The following is a 17,492-nucleotide window of genomic DNA, read 5'->3' on the forward strand; positions in this document are numbered from 1 at the left end:
AGAGAGAGAGAGAGAGAGAGTATATCTATATCTACAGATATAGAGATGTATATCAATATATATAAGGAGAGAGAAAGCAAGTGCTCAGGCAGGAGAAAGATAGGCATTCTCCTCTTTTGCAATTTATAGTCTCTGAAACCCCCCTTGGAGAGTCAGCTATGAGTCAGTTCTGACTTGCAGGCACATAATAACAACAGCAACATGTGTGCATATATATTTCAACTCTTCAAGCACCTCCTTTAGTGAGAGCTTGTAGTGGGAGCAGGAAATCTTAGTCTTCTCTCTGGGTAATAATAGATTAAATAGATGAAATAAATGCAATTTGAAATGTGTCCTTAGGAATTCTCTTCTGCTCCATTCATTTTCTTTCTTTAAAAAGATACCATTGCAGGGAGAGAAAAGAGCACCCCTCAATGGAAATTAGACCAAAATAGCTCATCTAATCAAGTGCTGGGGCCAGGGATTTAAACCCAAACAAGCAAAGCAATTCCACGTTAAAGAGTAAAATCTATCCCGGCCGCCTGCTGAGCCCTGGCGGAGCAGGAACTCGAGCAGAAGGGGGCCTCTCGAGCCGTCTGTGTCACAAAACCCAGGGGCAGACACTGCCTGGAGACTGCAGTTGCTCAAGATGGAAATAATCCATACTGAGAACCCCAAGGCCTTTACGGCGCACTTCGCTGCTAAGGGAGTGAAAATTGCATCATCTCCTGCTCCATTTACTGGTTTTCAGTCAGTAATGAGTCTGGAGCCACCAGAGGAATGAGCGGGTGCGTGCTTGGGCTGGCAGCCTCTCTGCCCCAGGCTCCGTGAGCTGTGAGCTGAGCTGTGAGCCCCAACAGAACTCGGTGTGGGGAGTGGAAGTGGGGGAGCTCCTGGAGAGCCTGGGAGTGGGAACCCTGAAGAGCCAGGAGGTGCCTTCCTTTGGGGAACACCCAGAGCATCTGTAACCGGGGTGAACAGACAGCTTCCACAGAATGCATGGTGTGTGAATCTGGCTGATAGCTAGCTATGAGGCCCGCCCTACCGCCCTGGTGCCCAATCTTTGGTCTGAGTGTGAGCTACACATGTGATAACTTAAGGAATTCCGTATGAGGACAACTGACTTGAAGGGGCTGCGATAAGATTATGAAATCTCTGTGTCTGGTGCTCAGCGAGATGGTAGCCAGTCTCCCTGGACAGGTGTGTCATCCTTTTCTATCTTGTCCTTGTTGTCAGCTGTACTGGTGTGAGAGAGAGTTTCCTTGTGTGGATGAAATCTCCCAGCCATTTCATCGCTATACATGTTATTGACTCAGCCCTGATACTTTTCTTCTAAACTTTTATTTCTTGCTCTCTTCTCTCCCATATACCCTTGTGTCAAATCTCATTAGGCAACATCAACAATCATTTCACCTTCTCACCCAATGCTGGGTCCAATGTGTCCCGCCTGTTGCTTGCATCTCGATTTGACTATGCTGGTGGACTTGACAAAGTCTGGGACTACCAACTGCTCATCTACGTAACTGACGACAACTTGCTGTCCAGAAGGAAGAAGGCTACGGCTCTTGTGGAAACAGGGACGGTGATGTTGAGTATCAAAGTTATTCCTCACCCAACCACAATCCTCACCACTACTCCTAGGGTAAGCCTTTGGTCCTGGGATCCCCAGGTCCCCTGACCCATGAGAAGTGTGGGATAGAGCGAGCTGAGGTATTAGGATATTGCTGGGGTTGGTAGTCATGGCTGCATCAAAGTAGTCAGGGTGGCAAATAACCAACTGGATGAGACCTTGAACTCTTCTGAAGTTGGAGGTTGTGTGTTCGTGCAGGAACCTGTGATAGATTAGACAGTGACCACCTACGGTGCTCGTGGCACCTAGTCAATTTTCACAGCATGTGGCCGGTTGCTGCTTTCACAGCCCTTTCCCTGCTTGGTTGTAAGAGTCATTGCAAATCGATGTCATGAAATCAGAGAGCTTCCAAGTGCGTCCACCTCTTTTGAAGTGTCATCATACACCATACATGCTTTCATGCCAAAAGAAATTATTTCTTCTGTCCACAAATCCTGAATTAATAGTGACACTTGAGCTAGTCATTGTGGTGACCAAAATGGTATCTGTTCTCACGGAGCTCTTAATACATGTCCGTGGTGTGCGAAGTATGGTCTGAGGACCAGTGACGATAGCATGACCTCAGAACTTGTTAGAAATATGAACTCTCAGGCCTCCCCATATTGTTAAAGTTACACCTCACCCAACCACGACCGATCATATGCCCTCTAGTTAGGGAGGTTGGAACCCAACCTCTACCAAACAGACTGAATCAGAGTTCTGGCAGCGTGGCCGAGGGATTTTTGTGTTTAATAAGGCCTCTAGGGGATTCTGAGGTGGGCTCAAGTTTAAAAGCTACCTGTCTTAAGGAGTAGACAAATAACATACAAGTTAGCAAGTGAATGAGGTACAGATCATGGTAATTGCTAGGCAGAAAATAAGAGGCACCATATTACAATCAGGGAGCTTTTGTAGCCTAGTGGGTAGGGAGTTGAACTGCCAACCCAAATGTGGTTGGTTCAAATCCACCAGCTACTCTGTAGAGAGAAGATGGGCAATCACCATCAGTGTGCTTTGTAGCCTCTGAAAACCTGCTGGAAGGTCAGCTATGAGCTGGTTCTGACTCAATGGCAACAAGTTTGAGCTTGAGGGGTTTTTTTGCTAGCATCAGTGTCAATGTGGAGAGAGTTTTAAGCTCTGATGACAGGATTATCTTCTCTGCTCCTGGGAAGGGTTGGCTAATATTTATGCCAACTCTCTCAGTTCTTTTTCCTCCTCTTGGCTTTGGAAAGCTGCACCCCTGGTCAGTAGCCCCATGCTTGGAGCACACCAGAGAAAACATGATCAGAACTCAGAAAAATCCCCTGTGAAAAGCTGCCAACTTCTGCTTCTCGGAGTCTTACCAAGAACAGAATTATGCTTCGTTTCCCTGTGTTTGCATCAATATTACTGCAGTGAGTGGAGGCATACAGTAACCCTACAGATTTGTGGTTACTGTAGGAAGAGGCTGTAAGGTTTCCTGAGTAGGGAATTGTCACCTAACTGGAGCTTAAAATAGGATCCAGCCTGGAAATCTCTGTAACTTGTTTATTCCTCTTCCACTCTAGGAAACAAATGCTGAACTTGAGGTTTCTCTGTGATGTCAGCCTACTCTTCTGGCAGTGACAGGTTATAGTTGAGTGAGCTCTGAAAATCCTACAAGGTGGAGGGGGGAACCCCAAACAGCCTTTATGTCTCATGCCTTCCCAGTGATAGACAATTGCTATATTCATCATCCCTAAGTTACACCATGATTTGACAAGAAAAAAAAAGCAAAGTCAACGGTACTTTTCACATTTAGGAAGGGAAAGAAAAAGAAAGGATCAAATTGGGCCTGGGGTTATTTTTCAGTCCCCTAAAAGATCTAGATTTTTATTTAGTGGGTTTCTAGAAAGATGCTTGGTAAAAGCAACAAAAATTATGAGTATACAGATGTCCCCCTTCAAGATCAAGAACGTAGCGGAAGGAAGTACTCAGACAGGATGGTGCTGAATGTCCGAATGCTGTCACACTCCATTCATCCTCCTCATATTCTGTCATTTAAGCCCAGGATCACTTACCTGATCCAGAAGGAAAATGTTTATTCTCCATCAGCGTGGTATGTCCCTTTTGTCATCACCTTGGGCTCCATGTTGCTTCTGTGTTTCCTGGTGTCCCTGACGATCCTGTTGGCCAAAGCCATCCGCAGACACTGTCCCTGCAAGACCAAGAGGGACAAGAAGCCTCGGTAAGTCACCAGGGAGGTGGGCCCTTGCCACCACTGCCTTAGAGCACTGAGGTCAGGAGAAGGAAAGGTGGAGAGCCAGGGTTCCTCTAAGAGCAGGCTGCCTGCAGTGAGGACAAGGAAAGGAGACAGGAAGGAAGGCGCCCCAGCTGCCCTTAGCCATGAGTTCCCTTCTCATAATCCGATGAGTCATGGAACCATTCTTTTGGCTTCCCTTGTCAGCCTGCCCTGCTCTTGTGGACTCCCAGCAAACCAGCTCCTTCACTCCTTAGAGGAGGTCCTTATCACGGATCAAAGCTTGATGGCAAGTAGTGATAGACTATTCTAGGCCCTCTTTTGAAGGATTTTTAAGCAACTTAATGGAATCATTGTAACTGTTGTCTGCCATCGTGTCAGAAGCGACGCTGACCCTCCAGCAGATTTTCAGAGGCAGTTAATCTCATGAGAGGAGAGTGTTGATCCTCCCGCAGGGCTTCTGGTGGATTTCAACCACATGCCTCTGGGACCGTGGTGGACCTTCTAACCACCAGAGCTCCCTTGATGGAATCAGAAGAAGTACTCAAAAAAAGAAATCAAGCTTTTGGTTCCAATGACTCAACTGGGTCTCTGTGTGACTAAATAATCTTTGTGCTTTTGCTACGATCAGCCACAATCTCTCACTTCTGAAGGGCTGTAAACAGAAGTGTCTTTTCTCTCCTCCTCCTCCTCTCACCTGCTCACTAACATGCCTTTTACTGTGACTGCCTGTGGAGTGTCTTTTACTGGCTGGAGTGAGGTACTAGAGTGAAGTGCAGAGAACACTGTATTACTGCAAACTGCCTTCAGAGTCTGGTTTCCAGTGTTTCAGTAGCTCTTATAACTACAACATGAAGGCTATGACCCTGAGTTCAAATCCTGGTTTTACTTCTTTCAAAGTATATATATGGCTTTGGACCAGTGACAATCTCTATGAGCTTTGATGTACTTATTTATAAAAGAAAACCATCACATGAGTAAATATAAATAAAGCACTTAGCGTTCTTGCTACTATTGACCCCACCGAGTTGCCATCAAGTCAGTTCTGACTCATGTGTCTTAGAGTGGATTTGCGCTCCATAGGATTTTCAGTGGCTGATTTTTCAGGATACTGACAGATTGCATCCCCTAAGTGCCTGGAGGGATTTGAACCTCCAACCTTCTGGTTATCAGCTGAGCATGTTAACTATTTACAGCACTCAGAGATTCCTCCTGATAGAGATAATACATATACTGCAGATGTTACTTCTATTATTATGTTGAATTATTCTTCACAGTTGAGTTCCATTAGGTTTAGAATTCAGGATTCCAAATCTGGCTCCATGCCCAAATATCTCAGGCTTTTAGAACCTCTGCATTTCAGGGTTTCTCACTGGGAAAAGAAGGGATGATAAGACTCATGTGCCTTTTAAAAGGTATTTTGAAGATTAACTAGTCCTGTCAAATAATTTTAAATCTATGGATGAAAGGCTCAGTATAAAAGCGTAAGACATTAGCATAGAGATGTGCATTGCATTTTGCCATATTTATTGGAGAAGTTGTTGCTATTGGCAACCTTGACTTCAAGGTAAGAAATCCTTGAGCATCTGCTGAAAATTTTTAAAAAGGCATTTTTGTTTGGGCTCTACTTGCAAATTGATTTGGAAAAAAAAAATTGTCTTCCGAAGAGTGATGCTTAAGCTTGTGCTTGGTAATGGGATTTGGGCAGAAGTTCTTGAAGGAAATAATCCAGTCGACACTGGGACTCACATGACTAGGTTTTAAATATGCACCTCGAACCTGACTATTTTCAACTTACATTCTAAATATTAATTGTTTCCAACATGATTGACATAAAAGAAATTAGTGTGAAATCCAAACTCAGACCTGCCCTCTCTGGAAATGAATGGCAGCCTGAGGTAGATCTGTGCCCCGGGTAGGGAGTGTAAGCAGGTAATGCACTACCTGCTAACTGAAAGGTTAGAGGTTGAAGTCCACACAGAGGTACTTTGTAAGAGATTTTATGGTTCTTGGAAAAACTAGCCATTGTAAACCCAATGGAACAGTGAGGAGTCACCATGACTTAGAATCGACTCAATGGCAACTGACTTTTACCTTCACTAGCTGTCATCATCAGGGGGGAATATATTCCCTTAGGTTCTATAAAGCAGTAAGTTTCAAACTCTTAGCATTGTCTAGTCTGAAGCCAATAGTGATGAAACTATCATCTATTTTGCTCTATTTGGAGCTGGGTTGAACGCTCAGGGCCCACCAACTTGGCCTACTTTTTGACCCTTACTGCTGGTCCCCTTTTCAATTAACCCCTTGAAATCCAAAGGAACACAGTTGTTCAAAGGCCTCATGTTGTTGTTGTTGCTGTGCACACATCACAGGTAGGATAATTTTTGACATTAATTAATTGTCTTTCTCTTTTCCCCCACGATAGGATGAAGAAAGGAGGTACGTAGAAGACCTGTTTTCTCTCTTTTTATGCTTGGCCTGTTGTACTATGTTAAAGAGCTCCAGCTGGACAGAGAATAATAATCATCTCTTGGGAAGTTTTTGGAGGATGCAGGAAGCGGAGGTCAGATGATGCTGGAGAAAGGGAAGGGGGGAGTGCCTGGCGCACTCACTCAGACCTTTCACTTTGGCCCCTACCCAGCTCATCCAGTTTGATTTAAGCATCTAGAGGTCATTTCCCCTGAATGAGATAAACATTCTCCATGTGTTAAATACCAAACCCATAAAACCCACAGCTGTTGGATGGATTCCCACTCAACAGCCCTGCAAGACAGAGTAGAACTACCCTGTGGGTCTTCAAGATTGCAATCTTTACAAAAGCAGACTGCCACATCTTTATCCCATTGAGGTATTTGCTGGAGGGTTTGAACTGCTGACCTTTCAGTTAACAGCATGCACCTGGGATCCTGTATTAAACCGAGAGTGTATGCTCTCTGCTGCACATGGAGGGCTGAGATGAGACCCTCTCGTCCCTTCCCTTCCCTGCCTCTGATCCTCACCCCTTCCCAGGGCAGCTAGTGCTCTGTGTTGGGCAGATTCATTTTTTTAAAAGAACAAACAATTCTTAATCCTCAAATTTGATGATTTTTCACAGTGATATAGACCAGGTTTTTAGAAAAGAGTGCTGGCTGCAGTCAGGTGAGCTGGAAGAGCGTTTTCAGGAACCTAGAAGAATTGGATAGGATCAATCTGAACTGTTCCAGGCATTGGGAGGGTTCATGAATTGGCCCTGACAAGCCATGGTTTTGCAAAGAACACAGGCTGTGATCAGACGGGGCAGGGGAGCGTGAAGTGGGATTCAGAAATGCATGCTCTAGTCAGTTCACTTATATGTCTAACGTGCACAAGGCATGTAAGGAAGGTCAGTGTCTCTATAATTATTACCGATTATATTGAACAAGTTTATTTTCATAATGAAACTATCTCCAATCTCAGTTACTTTAAAAATAATGCCAAAAATATTTCCTTGTTAAAATAAAATGTATCAACCTAATATCTCCTTTCCAAATTATTGAAGAACAATTATGTCAGTTTGAGGATGAAGGGGCACCTGATTCAGGCCATGGTCTTTTCAATAATTTGTTATGCATCTGAGAGCTGGACAATGAATAAAAATGACAGAGAACTAATTGTTGCCTTTGAACTGTGGTGTTGGAGAGAGCACTGAAGATCCCATGGACGGTCAAACAACAAGTAGTTATGTCACGGGAAAGGCAATCAGAGTCCTTTTTGGAGGTAAAGAGGAGAAAACTTCATCTTACCTGTTCTGGGCATGTTGCCAGGAGAGACTATTCCTTGGAGAGGGACATTAGGCTTGAAAAGGTGGAGGGAGAGAAAAAGCTCTAAGGAAGACCCTTAACCAGATGGACTGACACAGTGACTGCAGCAATGGGCTTGAGTGTGTTAGAAATTATGAGAATGGCGTAGGATAGGAAAGGTGTAGATCTGTTGTTCATTGGTTTACTATGAGTCATACTCCACTCAATGGTACCTAATAACAATGATCTTTCTTACTTCTAAAGTTGTTTGAAAGCCTATTTCTTAGGCCTAATACTAGTGCTAAAAAAGACTGAAGTAAGAGTCACCAATAACCTGAGTTATGCAAATGACACATCATTGCTAGCTGACACTGAAGAGGCCTTGAAGTGTTTGCTACTAAAGGTCAAGGACTATGATCTGCAATATGGATTGAATTGAGCATCAAGAAAATGAAGATTCTCACAACTGGGCCAATTGGCAGCACCATGATAGATGAAGAAGAGATTGAGATGGTTAATAATATCAGCTTGTTCAGCTCCACAGTCAATACTCTTGGCACCAGAAGTCAAGAAATCAAAAGATGAATTGGATTAGAAAATCTGCTGTCAGGGACTTCTCCAGAGTGCTTAAGAGCAATTATATCACTCTAGAGACTAAGGTATGCCTTCTCTAGGCCATGGTCTTTGCAACTATTTGCTATGCGTCAGAGAGCTGGACACTGACCAAAGATGACAGAAGAATAATTGATGGCTTTGAGCTGTGGTGCTGGAGAAGAGTATTGGACATACCATGGGCTGCCAAGAGAACAAACAGATAAGTCATGGGGAGGTTGAAACCAGGCTGTTCCTTGGAGGCAAGGATTTTGACGCTCCTTCTGACATACTCTGGGCATGTTATCAGGAGGGGTGGAAGGATAGAGAGGAAAACCCTGGATGAGATGGATTGACACAGTGACTGGGATAATGAGGGCGGGTGTGTCAGAGACAGTGAGGTTGACTCAGAATTCAGCAAGGTTCAGAGCTGTTGTGCATAGGGTCGCTATGAGTCATAGTCAACTTAATAGCACACAACAACAACAACAACATATGTATAGCCAAATCAACTCGTTGCTGGCAAATCTGTCCTGACTTGTAATGACCTTACAAGACAGAGTAGAACTTCCCCACAGGGTGTCTGAAGCTGTACCCTTCCCAGAGGCAGACTACTACATCTTTCTGTGAACCACCAATCTTTCACTGAGCAGAAGAGAACTTAACCACTGAGCCACTAGGACTCCTTTGTATGAGTATAAATACACACACACACACACACACACACACACACACACACACACACACAGTATTTCTGAGACATCAAGTTTAGAATCATGTGCATAGAGCTAAAAACAATCTTTGTGGTGTCTGCAAGTCTGAATTCAAAGCCTTTTTAGGGAAAGAATCATAGTAGGGCAGGGAATTTTGGTGATACAGTGGTAAAGAATTGTGCTGCCAATGCAAAATACATGGTTCAAATCCACCAGCTGTTCTGGGGAGAAAAGATGAGCAGTTTCCGCCCACGGGATTTACTGCCTCTGAAAACCCACACGTCAGCCATGAGTGGGTTCTGAGTCAATGGTACATAACAGTCAGAGTGCGGTAGAATGTGTAAGGCCAATGTGATGTCTAGAAAGCTTGACTTCTGCCTGTCCTGTTCCCTGCAGAAATGAAGCCCACAAAGAGAGAGGCCCTAGTGGTGAGTGTCATAAGCGCCAGGGGCCCTGGCTTGGGTACTGGGGGGCAGGAGATGCAGGGACCCCCAACAGGCCCTGCCACAGCTTTGTGGGGATGTTTATCATTCAGACAATTGCTTATATTTGGCCACTGGAACAGATTGCTGCGTGACGAGCCCCTGATAGAATTTGTTCCCTCCACTGAACATGTCTGCTGATATATTTGCTGAAGAACTGGATTTCATAAATATTGAATAGTGGTGTTTATTATCTACACCAGCCCTCCAGAAGCATGCGTCGGGGGAGTAGAGCTTAAAGACCAGAACTAGTGCTTCAGTTTTCTGCGGGGTTTATTCTTCCTTCACTCTTGCACAGCCTTGTGGGGAAAGGACAGAGGAGGCTCACTGACTGGATCTGGGGTTGGCTCTCCCCACTTAGACAGGTGACTATGCAGAATCCCCACTTTCTTGAGCTTCAGATGCCTCATCTATGAAATGAGAGAGAATACCTGTCCTGTAGGACAGGTGGGCAAATATTTCTAAGTTGTCAAGTGTCACACAAATGCACGGTTTTATGGGATTGCTGGAGGGTTCCTCATTCCCATTCTTTCTTTTTACTGAGCTGATCACCAGTGGGGAGTGGTGAAACAGTCTACAAATGGAGAGAGGCCCTCTCTAATCTCCTGAGTCTTACTGCTTGAGGCAAGTGCCTTTGATATTTCCATTCAGAGATATCTCCTTGGGATTACGACCATAGAAGAACTGATGTCTCTGAATGATGACATTGGTGAAAAATCCTGATTATGCTATTGATGAACACAAGAATGAATAAACTTGCCAGAATGCATCTTCAAAATAAGGATGGTGACTTTGTTCCACATACTTGGGCCATGTTTTCAGGAGGGGCTAATCCCTGGAGACAGATACCACATTTGATAAATGAAAGGTGAAGAACACCCTCAATTAATTTCATTAATACAGTGGCCACAACAACGGGCTCAAACACAGCAATGATTCTGAGGATGGCAGGGGATCCATATTTGTTCCCATTTCCAAGAAAGGTGACCCACTGAATGCAGATCACACGGTATTATATGCAAGCAAAATCTTGCTGAAGATCATCTAGGAATGGCTGGAACAATACATCCACAAAGAACTGCCACATGTTCAAGCAGGAGTTAGAAGAAGCTGTAGTACCAGAGATATTATTGCTGATGTAAGATGCATCTTGGCTGAAAGCAGAGAATACCACAAGGATAGATATTTGGGCTTTATTGATCATGCAAAGGTATTTGATTTTGTGGATCATAACAAGTGGTGGATAACACTGAGAGACATGGGAAGCCCAGAACAATTAATTTTGCTCATGTGAAACCTATACCTAGGCCAGGAGACCATTGTCTGAACAGAGCAGGGAAACACAGAATTGTTTAAAATCAAAAAAGGTGTATATCAGGGCTATATCCTCTCACCATACCTATTCAAATTGTATACAGAGCAAATCATCTGAGAACATGAACTCTATGAAGAAGAATGTGACACCAGATTTGGAGGAAAGCTTGTCAACAACATGTGGTATGCAAGAGATACAGCTTTGCTTGCTGAAAGTGAGAAGGGCCTGAAACTTTATTGCAGAAGATCAAAGACTACAGCCTTCAAGATGTGTTACAGTTCAACATCAAGAAAACAAAAATCCCCACTACTAGGGCAATAGGCAACTTAATGAAATATGGAAAGAAGGTTGAAGTGGTTAATGATTTTGTCTTACTAGGAGCCACTATAAACACTGTTAGCAACAGCAGTAAGAAATAAAAAAAAAAAACATGTAGCATTGGAAAAGTCTGTAGTCCAGGGCCTCTCTAAGGTACTGAGGAGCAGTGTTGTCTGAGGACTAAGGAATGGCTGATTCAAGCTATGATATTTTCAGTTGCTTCCTAATGAACGTATTAGAAAGCTGGACATTGACTAAGGATGATAGTAGAAGAACTGAAGTCTTTGCATTGCGGAATTGGGGAAGAATGATGACTATCCTATGGACTGTCGAAGGAGCAAACAAACATGTCTTGGAGAAGGTACAGCCTGGGTGTTTCTTAGAGAGAAGGATGATGAAGCTGTTTTACATACTTTGGGCATGTGGTGAGAAGAGGCTAGTCCTTGGAAAAGGACATCATCAAAGAGAGAAATGCAATGGACTGAGCATTGAGCCCAAGTATGACAGGGATGGTAAGGATGACACAGGATAGGGCAGAGCTCAAGTCTGCTGAGTCGCTGTAAGTCATGGTCAGCTTGACGGCACCTAACCACAACCACAACTTGGCTGGGCAAGCAGCTCAAACACAAGTAATGTCCATTTTCTTTCTCTTCCAAATAGGGTAACTGTAGACAAGTGAGTAGGTGAAATTGAAGGTTGAACAGTTCCAGTGAGCTTCAAACACTTCCCTCATCAACACACTAAACAATCTGGCCTTGGCACCATAAGAATGGGGTGTTTCCCTGGGCACAGGGGACAGATGCATTAGGCAGACACCAAGACATTCAAGAAGACAATACTGAGTATGTTGTTGTTGTTATGTGCCATCAAGTCGTTTGCGACTCATAGAGACCCTGTGTACAAGAGCTCTAAACTCCGTTCTATTCTGTGCGAACCTAGCCATCTCAAACGCACTTATTCCTACCACTCCAGTCACAGAATCGATCCGTCTCATTGAAGGTCTTCCTCTCCTGTGCCACCCATCCACTCTGCCAAACATGATGTCCCTCTCCAAGGACCAGTCACTCCTTGCAACATGCCCAAAGTATGTCAGACGAAGCTTCAGAATCCTTGACTCCAAGGAGCATTCTGGCTTCACCTTCTCCAGGACAAACCTGTTTGTTCTCCTAGCAGTCCATGGTATATTCAACACTCTTCTCCAGCACCACAATTTAAAGGCATCAATTCTCTTTCCCTGTTCTCTGTCCAACTCTCCGATGCATAGCATATAATTGCAAAGACTATAGCCCAGATCAGGTGCACCTTAGTCTCCAGCCTGATGTCGTTGCTCTTCCGTACTCTTGAGAGGTCCCTCACAGCTGATTTTCCCAATGCAATTTCGTCTCTTTATCTCCTGGCTGCTGTTACCTAGAGTGTTGACTGTAGAGCCAAGTAAACTAAAACTGTTAACTATCTCAATCTCTTCACCATCCATACTGATGTGGCTGCAATCCTTGACCTATAGCAAGCGCTTCAGGTCCTCCTCAGTTTCAGCAAGCAGGTTTGTGTCATCTGAAGAGGGTAAGGACAAGGGGTGGGGCTCAGAGCAGAGCTAAGGAAAACCTGCCCTACTGCCTCACTGCATTGGCTGAGGAAAGGGAAGACAGTGGGAGGGGCCAGAGGTGCAGGGCCCAGAGGCAGAAGCACACGAAGGTCCACCTGCGCTTGCCTGCAAATGTGCCTGACAGTGATGTCACTTACAATGTGGATCACAGCCATGGCTGCATGTCACACCTACTCTCTTGTCTGTCCGGTGCAGATCTCCTTCCCTCCAAGAGACTTTCCTGTGCCCAAGTCTGATTTACGTTCTCCACAGCATCCTAGGTTTCTCCTGTCGTATATAGCCTTACCAATCTACATTGTAGCACCAGTTTGCCAGCCACTCCTACCCAATTGCAAGCTTTGTGAGACCAGTAATCATGGCTTTTCTACCCCACGTCTGCAGCCTCTACCTCAGAGACTGAGTAAAATAAATGCCAAGGGGCTTTGGGAAAGGAACTTGACCCGACGGGAGTGCAGCCTGGTTTGAGTGAAGACACATAAAGCTGTGCTTGATGCTGCCTTTTTCTTCTCAGGAAACAATCCAGATGAACACGGTCTTTGATGGAGAAGCCATAGACCCAGGTAATGAAGTGGCAATGCTATCCACAAGGGAGTAACTTTCGGGTTTCATATTCTAGGCTGGCAGCATCCTGGATGATCCCATGCAGCTTCCTGCTCTTAATTTCAATTGTTAGTCAGTCGCTTGGATATATGATCTTCGCACATTGCATATATGGTGCTGATCTTCGTATCTTGTATATACGGTGCTGATCTTTTTACATTGAGTGTGGTGCTGATCTTCCGACGATGAAATCCAGAATGAGGTCTTTCCTGAGCACAGCTGACTTGCAGATGCTCAAAGAGATGAGCATGTGTGAGGCCTCAGTGGGTTTCCATGTAGACTCCTGTTTAAAGAGCACACCTGTTTCTTCTTATCTCACCTCCTAAATCATGAGCCAATTTAGGAAGTTGTGAGGCCAACAGCCTGCAGTTTTACCAACTCACTGGGATACTCAGCACCACCCTCTCCCCTGGAAGATCCTCATAGCGTCTTACTAGCAGGAGAGAATCAAAGAACAGCAAAGTTGGCTTCTTTTTGACTCTAGATTGTGGCCAAGTATTTCTTCTTGTTCGGCAAGATGAGCATAAGGTGAAGCTGGCCTCTGAGAGTTCTCAACACCCCTATGAAATTAGCTCCAAATTTAGCTCCTTTACACACATCCCTCCACTCACAAAGGCTCAATTATAGACGCGAATAAAAGGAAGGAAACCAAATTCAGGCGGCAAGTGTGTTGGCTCCCTGCCACCCTCATATGCAAAACGCTCCGGTCCTCTTCTGAAGAATGGCTCTTCTCCAGCGAGGCTGCCGCTGCTACTGGAATTAAATTTCCCTCTATTATTAGGTACTTGTTACCATAATGTGCCCACATTAGCATAAGTGCTGGTGGGATCCACAGCCAGAGAGGCCACTCAGGCTGGGTGGGAGAGCATGAGACGGGGCTCACCTGAAACTCCATCTTCCAGGGTAACGTGCTGGGAGCTCAGGGGCTGTTATCCCAGCTTCGCGTCTCCAAGAGAAGAGGAAAGGAGGAAACCAGTGGGCCAACCGGACTAATGTGAACAAACACACCAATCAGCACCTGCAGGCTCTGCCACCATAAAAATGGCGGCCTCGTATGAGCTCCACTTAGGCCAGATTTGTGGGCCTGTATCCACAAAACTCTGCCACCTCACGTAAACACAAACCAAGATCTCTCCTCTCTCTCTCTCTCTCTCTGAATTCCTTTGAAGAGCAGGTATTCAGGGACATTTACAAACAAGCAGAATAAATCAGAAACTAACTGGCAATCCTGCTAGAAATTGAGCCTAAGGTATCCTAAGCTCACGTGAGTTCAAGATTCAATTCTCCTTCTCATCTTGCAGTTGAGATAGCCTGTGATTCTTCTAAACCTTCTACCCAGAGGTACGGTGTTTTGTCACCTTAAGCCGTATCATTTATGGAAAGGGCAGCCTGGTGAAGACTGCTGTTCACAAGTCTACTTTCTTTCTCTGTTATTCACACCTTCTAGCCGACTTCATCTTTGCTTGGGAGTGGGAGTAGAGCAGAGAGAAGATACAAGAAGAGGGAGAGAATCATTAAATTTCCTGGTTTATTGCTCTTGTTGTTAGGTGCCATCAAGTTGAGTATGACCCATAGCTACCATATGAACCACAGATCTGAACCCTGTCCTATCCTGAGACATCCTCACACTTCCTGACACACTAGAGCCCATTATGGAAGTCACCATGCCAATCCACTTGGTTAAAAGTCTTCCTCTCTTGTGCCGACCCTCTGCCTTTCCCTCTCTAAGGAATAGCCCCTCCTAGCAACATGCCCAAAGTATGTGAGGGGAAGCTCTCTCATCTTTGCCTTCAAAGAGCACTCTGGCTGTACCCTCTCCAAGATATATTCGGGTTTATAGAAGTTTTCTTTTTTTCTTCTAGTTACTGGGGAAATATACGAATTCAACTCAAAAACTGGAGCCAGGCGGTGGAAAAATCCATTAAACCAGATGCCAAAATGGAAAGAAGCCAGGCGGCAGGGAGCTGCTCCACACAGGGTCACTCCTGGTGAGCGAATGGGGCCACCGAAGACCATCACTGACACAGGAGATGGACCGAGGGGCAAAGGACAGTCTGAGGATAAAGGCACAGGCTCCAGAAATGAGGATGGCACACCTATCACCCCCAAGGACAAAAACTCAACCATCACAACTGTGGCTTCCCCTAAACCACACCCAGAAAAGTGAATGAGGGCTGGTAGCCATCCCTTATTACCATCATATTAGGGAAGTGGGGCCCTCACCATCAATGAGGTGCTGACCCATCTCAAGTTCTACGAGGACCAGGGAGGTAGTAGAGCAGATGTGAAATGGGGAAAGAAGGAACATAGAATTCCCCAGACCCAAAAGGATAGATGACAACCCTTCAAACTGCAACCACTCGGTTGCCTTTTTCTGATGCTGTACAGTAGACATTGCAGTCAAGTCTCAAGATTAGTCGTGCTTCTGCTGAGCAGCTGGGCTGGCAATTTGTGGTGCTTTCTTTGCACTGGCTGCTAGGAAGCTCCGTTCAGCTCACTTCCTATTGTAGGTACTGAGGCTGATTCTCCTCTCTGGTTTCAGAAACAATACCACTGACATATCTTCCTTAGTTTATAAATTTATATCAACAACATAAAATCTACGCTTCTGTAAGTCACCTCCAATAAAAGAGCAGAGAGAAAAAAAGGATGAATAAATGAAAAGCTGTACGTCTGGGAAGGGAAAACATAATAGACACCTCTTATTCTCTTTTATTGAGCATAATTTATATTAATTCAACGACACAGATCTAGGCCCCTATGCCCGATAATGTATATACATGTCCCTCCAGAGGCATCCAATGTCCTGATCTCTATCATCATAAATGTCATATACGTGGAATTATAAAGAATGTACTCTTTTGTGTGGGCTTCTTCATTCAGCACTGTATGTGGCAGTCTCGTCCACATTGTGTATAGTAGTAGTTCAGTCTTCTCCACTGCACTTTCTTATCTCATGTATGACTATAACACAACAGTGGCCTAGTGGTAAAAAGCTTCTCTATCAATCCAAAGGCAGGCAGTTTGAATCTACCAGCTGCGCTGAGGGAGAAAGATGGACAGTCTCCTCCTGTGCAGTTTGCAGCTATGAGTCAGTTCCAACTCGATCGTACATAGCACTAACAACACCTGGATTAAGAAGCCCTCAGGTTATTTGGCTGCTAAATGACATTTTAGGGGCTCAAATAAAGAGCTGTTTTTGGCGAGTTCTGTTGGCCTAGTGGCAAGAAGGGGTACTGCAATCCCAGAGGTTCACAGTTCAAATCCACCAGATGCTCTGCTGGAGAAGGAGGAACAATCTCCTCCTGTACCAGTCAGATCTGATGGTTTTTTTAATTTTTTTTTTCAGTCAGATCTGATTTGACGGTACACACACACACACACAAATAATAAACTAAAAAAAATAAATAAAAAAGAGCCGTTTTTATTAAGTATTATTGAGTCAATTTTTGACTCCTAGTGATCCCATGTGATAGAGGAGAATTGCCCTCCTTCATTTTCTTGGCTGTAATCAGATCATCAGGTTTCTCTCCCACAGAGTGTCTGGGTGGGTTCAAACTCTGCCCTTTTGATTTATAACTTAGCAGTGTCTAGCCATTGAGCCACTAGGAGTCCTCTGTAATGATTACAGCCTAGAACACCCTTTGGGACCATCCTGCTAGGTCACCTGAGAGCAGTGTAAGTGGAGTATTGATTCAACATCATTCGGGTACTTTAAGATTCTTATTCTTATTCTTATTCAATTGCATTTCATGTAGCTTTGTCTGTGTCTTCTGGCGAACATAGTCATTTCTTTGGAGGATAGACCTAGGAGTAGAATAGCTCAAGCAACTGCATGAGCTGAAAAATTCCAAATGAGCAGTTCCAGTGTATATTTTCACCAGCACTGACTGAGAGTTCACGTTCTCTGCAGCTTTGCCAATGCTAAAATTGTCAGTCTTTTTAGTTGTAGCCATGCTGGTGAAGCCTGTTGGTCTTTTGATGAAAAGTAAAACATCACCAGTCTTTCAACTCACCTACCCGCTCCTTCCCTGCATCCAGGGACTTGCATAACCACCAGATCTGAGTGGAGACACTCAGGGGGAAGCTGCCACAAACCAAGACTTCCTTTCACCTATTGGTGTGATCAATGCACATCACAATGACAAAATAGGAAGTAAAACTTTCCAATGTCTGCCTCGTCTTTGCCCTGGGATGTGCTCCACATCAGCTGTGGACTCTGTATTAATTGCCTATGGCCAACTGTAACCGATTATCCCAAGATGGCCTAAACCAACAGAGATTTATCCTCCCACAGTTCTAGAGG

General features: G+C 44.6%; 1 protein-coding gene across 1 annotated transcript in view; it reads left to right on the top strand.

Annotated features, from left to right (window-relative positions):
- Positions 1 to 15,353, top strand: part of CDHR3 (cadherin-related family member 3) — a 96,901-nt gene extending 81,548 nt beyond the window's left edge. The window contains exons 15-20 of the mRNA XM_006882685.1: positions 1,371 to 1,621; positions 3,613 to 3,794; positions 6,232 to 6,245; positions 9,265 to 9,296; positions 13,098 to 13,146; positions 15,049 to 15,353. Coding sequence (XP_006882747.1) covers positions 1,371 to 1,621; positions 3,613 to 3,794; positions 6,232 to 6,245; positions 9,265 to 9,296; positions 13,098 to 13,146; positions 15,049 to 15,353 — 833 coding nt within the window. The remainder of the gene's footprint in view (positions 1 to 1,370; positions 1,622 to 3,612; positions 3,795 to 6,231; positions 6,246 to 9,264; positions 9,297 to 13,097; positions 13,147 to 15,048) is intronic.
- Positions 15,354 to 17,492: the final 2,139 nt, after the last annotated feature.

The sequence above is a fragment of the Elephantulus edwardii genome, unplaced genomic scaffold (assembly GCF_000299155.1).
Source record: "Elephantulus edwardii isolate Elephantulus edwardi_28Jun2011 unplaced genomic scaffold, EleEdw1.0 scaffold00022, whole genome shotgun sequence".
NCBI classification, from domain to species: domain Eukaryota; kingdom Metazoa; phylum Chordata; class Mammalia; order Macroscelidea; family Macroscelididae; genus Elephantulus; species Elephantulus edwardii.